The sequence below is a fragment of the Muscardinus avellanarius genome (assembly GCF_963383645.1).
Source record: "Muscardinus avellanarius genome assembly, chromosome: 16".
NCBI classification, from domain to species: domain Eukaryota; kingdom Metazoa; phylum Chordata; class Mammalia; order Rodentia; family Gliridae; genus Muscardinus; species Muscardinus avellanarius.
Genome location: NC_137802.1, coordinates 69,627,620 through 69,637,978, shown reverse-complemented (window position 1 = coordinate 69,637,978; position 10,359 = coordinate 69,627,620). Strand labels below are relative to the sequence as shown.

General features: G+C 50.9%; 1 protein-coding gene across 1 annotated transcript in view; it reads left to right on the top strand.

Moving 5' to 3' along the window:
• Positions 1-10,359, top strand: part of QRICH2 (glutamine rich 2) — a gene marked incomplete at both ends in the record, with an annotated part of 28,896 nt that continues 18,537 nt past the window's right edge. Inside the window, 5 exons of the mRNA XM_080714139.1 lie at positions 1-555; positions 680-772; positions 4,087-4,146; positions 4,348-4,455; positions 4,518-4,628. Of these exons, the coding sequence (XP_080570265.1) occupies positions 1-555; positions 680-772; positions 4,087-4,146; positions 4,348-4,455; positions 4,518-4,628 (927 nt within the window). The remainder of the gene's footprint in view (positions 556-679; positions 773-4,086; positions 4,147-4,347; positions 4,456-4,517; positions 4,629-10,359) is intronic.

Sequence of the window (10,359 nt, the reverse complement as noted above, 5' to 3'; positions counted from 1 at the left end):
ATGCCGCCCGCCGCGGGGCCCCGGCTCTCCCTGCGGGAGCTGGCCGACCTGGCCATCGGCACCCCGGAGGTGGGCGCCGTCAACTTCACGGCGCTGCACACGCTCATCGTGGCCATGCTCAAGCACCTCAACCTCCAGGCGGCGGCCGTGGACCTCCAGGCGCTGTCGCCCGAGGCCGGCCGCTCGCTGGAGTCGCTCCGGGCCGCCATCAGCGCCTCGCAGCCCAGGGAGAAGAAGGAGGAGCGGGAGAGGCGCCGGGCCCGCGCCGCGCCCGCGCTGGAGAGCCAGGTGCAGGACCTGAGCAAGCACGTGAGGACCGTGGACGGCGGGATGCAGGCCCTCCTCTCCCACGTGCAGGGCCTCGCCCCCCAGCCCGGCGGGCTCCACGCCGAGGCCCCCGAGTGGCTGGACGAGAGGGAAGTGGCCATGCTGTACCCAGAGAAGGCGCAGGCGACCCCCACGGGCGTCCCCAAGGACGCGGGGGCCCCGGGCATCCCGAAGGACAAGGCAGCCCCCACGGTGCGGAAGGAAGCCGCGGCCCCAGGCACCCCCAAGGTGAGCTCGTGGACCTGGCCGCCGGCCATGGCCGAGGGGGGACAGAGGCCTGGCTGGGCACGGCCCTGGCGCTCCGGGCCTGGGCGTGGTGGCTCCATCCCACAGCCCGGGCTCTGCCCTGTAGGCAATGCGACTGCTCCAGGACGTCCTGGAAGATGTGAAAACCCTGAAAGCAAACCAGCAAAGGATACAGGAGTTCCCCGAGTTGAAATCCCAGGTGAGCCCCCAGGAACCCTGGGGTGCCCAGTGTCCTCTTCCCGCACCCCTCCTCCCTCACCGCTTCTTCCTCACCCCGTTTCTGGGGTTGCTGACCACTTAATCAGACACCCCAGGACCCTAAGTGGACCCTCGGAATATTCCTGGTACAAGTTCTCTTTTATTTTATTTATTTATTTATTTATTTATTTATTTATTTATTTATTTATTTATTTATTTTGGTGGTACTGGAGGTGGAACCCAGAGGCTTTCTACCTCCAGGCTATACTCCCAGACCTGTTTTATGTTTTATTTGGAAACAGGGTCTCACTAAGTTGCTGAGAGCCTCACTAAGTAGCTGAGGCTGGCTTTGAACCCGTGCGATCCTCCTGTCTCAGCCTCCCAAGTGTGGGGATGACAAGCGTGCGCTACCACACCCAGCACAAGTTCTCTTTTAAAACAAAGAAGCTAGGCCAGGCGTGGTGGCGCACACTTGTAATCCCCACGCTTGGGAGGCTGAGACAGGAGGATCGCGCGGGTTCAAAGCCAGCCTCAGCTACTTAGTGAGGCTCTCAGCAACTTAGACCCTGCTTCCAAATAAAATATAAAAAAGGTTTGGGAGTATAGCCCGGAGGTATAAAGCCCCTGGGTATACCCCCAGTACCACCAAAAAATAAATAAAATAAAATAAAACAAACAAGCTGGGCATGGTGGCACACGCTTGTAATCCAGCATTTGAGAGGCTGAGACAGGATGATCATGGTTTGAGGCCAGCCTTAGCTACTCAGTGAGGCCCTCTGCAACTTTGTGAGACCCTGTTTCAAAGGGAAAAAAAAAAAAAATAGGGCTGGGATTGTAGCTCCGAGGTCGAATGCCCCTGGGGTCCATCCCCAGACCCGCAAAAAAGAAAAAGAAGAAAAAAAAAAAAGCCAGGCGTGGTGGCGCACACTTGTAATCCCAGCATTTGGGAGGCTGAGACAGGAAGATCGCTGTTTGAGAACAGCCTCAGCTACTCAGTGAGGCCCTTTGCAGCTCAGTGAGACCCTGTTTCAAAATAAAGAATAAAAAAAATAAGGCTGGGGGTATAGCTTGAAGGTGGAATGCCTCTGGGTTCCATCCCTAGTACTGCAAAAAAAATAAATAAATAAAAAATAAAAAAATAGGGCTAAAGGTATAGCTCAGAGGTAGAAAGCCCCTGGGTCCCATCTCCAGGGACACACACACACACACACACACACACAAATAAAGAAGCCAGGTGTGGTGGTACATGCCTGTATCTCATTACTTGGGGCTGGTAAGGAGAATCACAGGTTCGTGGCCAGCCTCAGCAACTTAGTGATGCCCTGTTTCAAAATAAAAATAAATAGCTAGACTTGATGGCACATACCTGTAATCCCAGTACTTGGGAAGCTGAGAGAGGAGGATGACAGGTTTGGGGCCAGCCTCAGCAATTTAGGGAGGCCTCTGCAATTTAGTGAGGCCCTGTTTCAAAAAAATAAATAAGCCGGGCGTGGTGGCGCACGCTTGTAATCCCTGCGCTTGGGCCAGCCTCGCTGGCTGAAGAGACCCTATTTCCAAATAAAATATAAAATAGGTCTGGGAGTGTAGCCTGGAGGTAGAAGAGTTCCATCCCCAGTACCACCAAGAAATAAATAAGTAAATAAATAAATAGGACTGGGGGGTGTACCTCAGGGTAGAATACCCCTGGGTTCAATCCTCAGTACCAAAAAAAGAAAAAGGAAGAGGAGGAGTTGTTGTTGTTTCAGTAACACATGCCTGTAATCCCAGTGACTTGGGAAGACCAGGGCAAGGAGAATTTTGAGTCTGAGGCCAGGCTCAGCAGTTAAGCCAGGCAGAGGGCCCGAGTTGAGTCCCTAGCACAACAAATGAATGAATGAATGAATGAATGAATGAATGAATGAATGAATGGAATCGGGGGCAGGCATTGAAAGCCAAGGGCCAGTCCACAAACGGGACTCGAGTTGGGGAGCCACACACCAGCGCCATGGGGACAGGCGCGAGCCGCAGGTGGGGCCAGGCTCACCTGGACTTTGGTTTTCTGGGCAGGAGGAAGGTATACAAAGGGTCCAACAGAAGCCATGTCTGGTGCTGGTGGCAATAGTGGTTTAATTTATTATTAAAGTTTAGTTTAATACTATTTAACATATTATTAGTTTAATAATAATAATAGTGCTCATATTCTGAGGCACTGGGGCGCGGGGAGGCGGATCTGCAGGGGAGAGAAATCGATGAGGAGGAGAGGCACAGGACAGGTGGGCAGAGAGACGGGGCCGAAGCCGGGGGCCGCCCGGCACTGGCTCCGCTCCTTGGGTCCTCGGCACCCCACTCGCTTTGGGAAGCATACCTGTTTTTCTTTTCAAACTTTAAGGTGGGGTGGCTTTGTTTCATGTTGACTCAGTTCTGAAGGTTGGCACAAGTTATAAGGAGCAGCTTAGTGTGCGCGCGCGCGCGCGCGTGTGTGTGTGTGTGTGTGTGTTACTGGGGATTGGACCCAGGGCCATTCTATCTCCCAGTCCTGCAGTCCTGTTTTATTTTACTTTGGAACGGCATCTCCCTAGGTTGATGAGAGTCTCACTACTTGCTGAGGCTGCCCTCAAATCTACGCTCTTCCTGTCTCAGCCTCCCCAGTACTGGGATTACAGGTGTGCCCCACCAGGCCCAAAAGCAGCTTACTCTGTGTGTTTGTGTGTGTGTGTGTGTGTGTGTGTGTGTGTGTGCGCGCGCACGGTACTGGAGGCGGAACCCAGGGGCATTCTACCTCTGAGCTACACTCCCAGCCCTATATTTTATTCTTTATTTTGAAACAGGGTCCCACTGAGTTGCAGAGGGCCTCACTAAGTAGCTGAGCTGTCCTCAAACACTACAATCCTCTTGTCTCAGCCTCCCGAATGCTGGGATTACAAGCGTGCGCCACCACGCCCGGCAGGCAGCTTACATTTTAAACCTGGGTTCTCTTGAGGATTTTTCCCTTTCCACTGCACAAACGCTGCTGACGGTCCTGGTAAGGAGGCCCATGTTGCAGGACTGGAAGGCTTCAATAGTGTGTGAGATGAACCCTCAGGGCCGGAGGCTCCCACCCTTGCAATGACACCGACTCTGGGCACACCGTCCCCAGTACCACCCCCAGTGCACCCCACTTCCCTTCCTCCTGGCTGGGGAAAGAACTGGGAGCCTGGCCTTCCTGGCCAGATAGAAACAGGTAGAAATCAGAAGCCCTTCCTACCCCAAGAGCCACAGACCGAGCCAGTGCGGGTGCACGCCTGGGGCCCCAGGAGAGCTGGGCAGTGCTCCTCCAGCTCTGATCTCTGTCTCCAGGAAATCCTCCAGCGCCTCGAAGACCTCGAGAGGGTAGTCAGAGACCGGGAGGACTTCCTGGTAATGTCACCAGCCCTGGGGGGAGGGCCTGGAGCGGGGAGCGGGGCTGTCCTCCCTCGGCCCGGCTTCTCTCTGGGGCTCGTCCGAGCCCCCCTGCTCATCAGTGCTCCCCCTTGGGGCCCTCTGACTCCCATGGGTGTTGCCCCTGGATTGAAGGGGAAATCCTTTCCACCCCTCCCCACTGCCCTACTGGGGACTCAGTGGGACAAAGGACCAGCCGCCCAGGACTGGCTGCTCACCGGAAAGACAGCGAATCCACCCTGGGGCCGGGGCTGTCAAGAGACCCACGGAGTCCTGGTGTTCGCCCAGGTCTGTTCCTATACCTTCCTGGGATTAAAGTCAGGCCCGTGCGCCTGTTGTCTTATTCTCAGGAACACGTAAGCGTGAAGCTGGGTGTCGCTCCTGGTGCAGAAGAGGTCACCATGGTCACCTGGGAGGAGCTGGAGCAAGCTATTACTGACGGCTGGAAAGCTTCACAGGGGGTGAGCAGAGGCTGGGGTCCCAACCTCACCTCTCTCTCTCTCTCTCTCTCTCTCTCTCTCTCTCTCTCTCTCTCTCTCTCAGCACTAGGGATGGAACCCAGGGGCATTCTACCTCCAAGCTACACCCCAGCCCTATTTTTTATTCTTTATTATGAAACAGGGTCTCACTGAGTTATGAAGAGCCTCACTAAATAGCTGAGGCTGGCCACGAACTGCGATCCTCCAGTTTCAACCTCCTGAATGCTGGGATGACAAGCGTGTGCCACCAGGCCCAGCTCATATTCTTTTTTTTTTTTTTTTCGGGTCTTGGGATGGAACCCAGGGGCATTCGACCTCTGAGCTACACCCCCTGCCCTATTTTTTATTCTTTTTTTTTTTTTTTTTTTTTTTGCAGGTCTTGGGATGGAACTCAAGGGGCATTCAACCTCTGAGCTACATCCCCTGCCCTATTTTTTATTCTTTCTTTCTTTCTTTCTTTCTTTCTTTCTTTCTTTCTTTCTTTCTTTCTTTCTTTGCGGGTCTGAGGATGGAACCCAGGGGATTTGACCTCCGAGCTACACCCCCTGCCCAATTTTTTATTCTTTATTTTAAAATAGGGTCTCACTAAGTTACGGAGGGCCTCACTAAGTAGCCGAGGCTGTCTGCGAACCGCTATCCTCTGGTCTCAGCCTCCCGAATGCTGGGATTATAAGCATGCGCCACCACGCCTGGCTTTATTCTTTATTTTAAAACAGGGTCTCGCCGGGCGTGGTGGCGCACGCTTGTAATCCCTGCGCTTGGGAGGCAGAGACAGGAGGATCGCGCAGGTTCGAAGCTAGCCCCGCGCGCTGGTTTAGGAGACCCTGTTTCCAAATAAAAATGCAAAAATAGGTCTGGGAGTGCAGCCCGGAGGTAGAAGGGCTTCCAGGAACCCCAGTACCACCAAAATAAATAAATAAATAAATAAAATAAAATAAAATAAAAATAAAAATAAAACAGGGTCTCACTAAGTTACGTAGGGCCTCACTAAGTAGCTGAAATAGCTGAGGCTGTCCGCGAACAACCATCCCCCGGTCTCAGCCTCCCGAATGCTGGGGTGACAAGCGTGTGCCATCACACCCAGCTAACATCTCTTTTTACCACCGCGTGGCATTCTGGTATATGGGTGTTGACAATTTATTTCGCAAGCTCTATATTATGGTTATGTTCGACATTTCTTTCCCAATCATACGGCTATTGTTCCAAGGTGACAGTCACGCTTGAGAACAGGAGAATTCTCTGGAAATGGCGATGTGCCTGGCGATTTGGCTGATGCCAAGTTACCTTCCGTGGCTGCGGCTCCAGCTCAGACTCCGGCAGCAGCACAGGAGAGAACTTATTCTTGACACCCACGCCCCCACTCAGGATGTCAGTATTCATTTATTTGAGCTTTGCCAATAGGATATGGAAAATGGTATCTGAGTGTAGTTTTTGTCTTTTGTAGCTCCTCCTCCTCCTTTCTTTTAGGAACTAGAGGTTGAAGCCAGGGGCATTTTACCTCTGAACTGCACCCCTAGCCCTATTTTACTTTGAAACAGGGTCTCAATAAATTGCTGAGGCTGGCACAGAACCCGCGATCCTCCTGTCTCAGCCTCCCAAGCACTGGGATTTCAAGTGTGCGCCACCACGCCCGGCTCCCAACCTCTCTTCACTTGAGTATTTCCAACCTAGGTCGGGTTTTGTCGTGGTTGTTTGTTCTTTGGTAATGGGGATTGAATTCAGAGGGGTTCTACCTCCAAGCTACACTCCTGGCCCTATTTATTTATTTATTTATTTATTTATCTCTGTGTGTGGTACTAGGAATTGAACCCAGGGGCATTCTACCTCTGATCTCCACCCCCCAGTCGGATTCCTTCCTTCCTTCCTTCCTTCCTTCTTTCCTTCCTTCCTTCCTTCCTTCCTTCCTTCTTTCCTTTCTTTCTTTTTGCAGGTCTGGGGATGGAACCCAGGGGCATTCGACCTCTAAGATGCACCCCCCTGCCCTATTATTTATTGTTTATTTTGACACAGGGTCTCACTAAGTAGCTGAGGCTGTTCGCAAACCGCAATCCTCCTGTCTCAGCCTCCCAAATGCTGGGATTACGAGCATGCCCACCACACCCGGCTTTTTTTTTTTTTTTTTTTTTTTTTGCGGGTCTGGGGATGGAACCCAGGGGCATTCAACCTTTGAGCTACACCACCTGTCCTATTTTTCATTCTTTATTTTGAAGCAGGGTCTCACTGAGTTACAGAGGGCCTCACTAAGTAGAAGAAGCTATCCGCGAACCGCAATCCTCAGGTCTCAGCCTTCTGAATGCTGGGATTACAAGCATGTTCCACCACGCCCGGCTATATTTTTTATTTTTTAAATAGGGTCTCACTAGCCGGGCGTGGTGGCGCACTCTTGTAATCCCCGCGCTTGGGAGGCAGAGACAGGAGGATCGCGCAGGTTCGAAGCCAGCCGCGCGCGCTGGCTTAGGAGACCCTGTATCCAAATAAAAAAAAAAAAAGTAAAAATAGGTCTGGGAGTGTAGCCCAAAGGTAGAAGGGCTTCCGGGAACTCCAGTACCACCAAAATAAATAAATAAATAAATAAATAAATAAATAAGGTCTCACTAAGTTGCAGAGAGCCTCACTGAGTAGCTGAGGCTGGCCACGAACCTGCGATCCTCCTGTCTCAGCCTCTCAAGTACTGGGATTACAAGTGTGTGTCACCACACCCAGCTATATTCTTTATTTTTGAAAAAGGGTCTCACTAAGGTTGCAAAGGGCCTCACCAGTTGCTAAGGCTGGCCAGGAACCTGAGGTCCTCCTGTCTCAGCCTCCCAAGTACTGTACACCACCACGCCGAGTACCAGTTCTATTTTATTTAAATAAGAAAAAGATCTCGCCGGCCGTGGTGGTGCACGCTTTTAATCCCAGCATTCAGGAGGCTGAGACCTGGAGGATCGCGGTACACGGACAGCCTCAGCTACTTAGTGAGGCCCTCTGCAACTCAGTGAGACCCGGTTTCAAAATAAAGAATAAAAAATAGGGCAGGGGGTGTAGCTCGGAGGTCGAATGTCCCTGGGTTCCACCCCCAGGCCCCCCCCGCAAAAAAAAGATCTCACTAGGGTGAGGAGAGTCCCAACTAGATATTTTCAAATGGCCCTCACAGACCAGGATGAGCTGCCCGTGTAGGCCTTTTGTTTTGTGTGTGTTTTATGGTACTGGAGATGGAACCTAGAAACATTCTACCTCTGAGCCACACCCTCAGCTTTTTTATATATTTTTTGTGTTTAAACAGGGTCTCGCTAAGTTGTTGAGAGTTTTGCTTTGTTGCTGAGGCTGACCTCGAACCTGCAACCCTCCTGTCTCAGCCTCCCAAGTACTAGGATCACAGGCTTGGTACTTTCCTAGCTGGTACTTTTCCAGGGAACTGAGCCAAGGGTGCCCCTCTTGGCGCCCCCACATGGCCATCCAGGGGAACTCCAGATATAGTCTGGATATACCCCAGCCATCCTGCCAGTCTATAAGACAGCTTTCTGAATTCCCCACCCATGCTTGAAAGAAACAGTATCAGGAAGAATCGCAAGGGGACCCTGCAAATGAAGAATGCCCTTGGAAAGGTGACCTTTGCTTTCTTTTTCTGCAGTGCTAGGGATGGAACCCAGGGCATTACACCAGGCAGATGTGCAGCGCACCCCGGGCCACATTCCCAGCCTCCCTCCCTAGCTCCCTTCCTTCCTTTATTCGGTTTTTCTCCCCCTTTTTTTGATGCTGAGGATTGAACTCAGGGGCATTCTGCCTCCAAGTGACATCCCCAGCCCTATATTTATTTATTTATTTATTTATTTATTTATTTATTTATTTATTTATTTTTACTGTGAAACAGTCTGGCCTAGTTGGTCGGGGAGGGTCCTGCTAAGTTGCTGAGGCTAGCCTTGAACCTCACATCCTCCTGTCTCAGCCTTCCAAGTACCGGAATTACAAATGTGTGGAACCATGCCTCTCCCCTGCCCTTTTTTTTCTCCTTGATTCTGGGGATGGAACTCAGGGGCACTCTACCTCCAAGCCCACACCCTTAGCCGTGTGTGTGTGTGTGTGTATGTGTGTGTGTGTTGTGTGGTGGTACTGGGGATGGAACCTAGGGACATTCTACCTCTGAGCTACACCCCCAGCCTGATTTTTTTATTCTTTATTTTAAAATAGGGTCTCTCAAGCCAGGTGTGGTGGCACACACTTGTAATCCCCACGCTTGGGAGGCTGAGACAGTAGGATCGCACAGGTTCAAAGCCAGCCTCAGCTACTTAGTGAGGCTCTCAGCAACTTAGTGAGACCCTGTTTCCAAATAAAATATAAAATAGGTCTGGGAGTATAGCCTGGAGGTAGAAAGCCTCTGGGTTCCACACCAGTACCACCAAAAAAAAAAAAAAAAAAACCAAAAAAAAAAAAAAACCAGGGTCTCACTAAGTTGCAGAAGGCCTCACTAAGTAGCTGAGGCTGTCTGCGAACCGGGATCCTCCTGTCTCAGTCTCCCAAATGCTGGGATGACAAGCGTGCACGACCACACCCAGCTACTCTCAGCCCTATTTTATTTTTATTTAGAATCAGGGTCTCACTAGGTTGATGAAAACCTCACTACTTGCTGAGACTGTCTGCGAACCTGAGATCCTCCTGTCTCAACCTCCCAAGTACTGGGATTACAAGCGTGCGCCCCCACGCCCGGCTCCCCAGCCTTTTTTTTAAATGTCAAAGCTTTCTTACACATATACCACTATCATGTTGTTCTTAGCAACATGTTTTCTTGGGGTGTCTGCTAAGGATGCCCACAAGACCTTTAGACATTTTTGAAGGCAAGAAAATATCCACCCTAACCAGGTGTGGCACACACTTGTAATCCCAGTACTTAGGAGGCTGAGACAGAAGGATCACAAGTTCAAAACCAGCTTCCACAACACGGTGAGCCCCTCCACAGTACTGTGAGACCCTGTTTCTAAAAGAATAAAATTGAGCCGGGCATGGTGGCGCACGCTTATAATCTAAGCATTTGGGAGGCTGAAACAGGAGGATTGCAGTTTGTAGCCAGTCTCAGCTATTTACTGAGGCCCTCTGCAACTCAGTGAGACCTTGTTTTAAAATAAAGAGTAAAAAATAGAGCCGGGCATGGTGGCGCACACTTGTAATCCCCACGCTTGGAAGGCGGAGACAGGAGGATCGCGCTGGTTCAGAGCCAGCCTCGCTGGCTTAAGAGACCCCGTTTCCAAATTTAAAAAAATATAAAAAATAGGTCTGGGAGTGTAGCCGGGAGGTAGAAGGGCTTCTACCAAAAAAAAAAAAAAAAAAAATGTCCCTGGGTTCCATCCCCAGTATGAAAAAAAAAAAAAAAAAAGAATAAAATTGGGCTGGGGTATAGCTCGGAGATGATGTCCACTAGTTCCATCCCCTGTGCCATAAAAAAAAGAAGAAAACAAAGAAAGCAAATATCTTTTTTTTTTTTTTTTTTGGTGGTACTGGGGTTCCCGGAAGCCCTTCTACCTCCAGGCTACACTCCCAGACCTATTTTATTTTTGGATTACAAGCGGCTGGCTTCAAACCTGCGCGATCCTCCTGTCTTCGCCTCCCAAGCGGGGGATTACAAGCGTGCGCTACCACGCCCAGCTTAATATCCACCTTTTGACTGGTGATAATTAGGAACAACCCTAAAGAGAAATGAAAAAAATAATTGTAGCCTAGCAAGGTGTTCACATGCTTT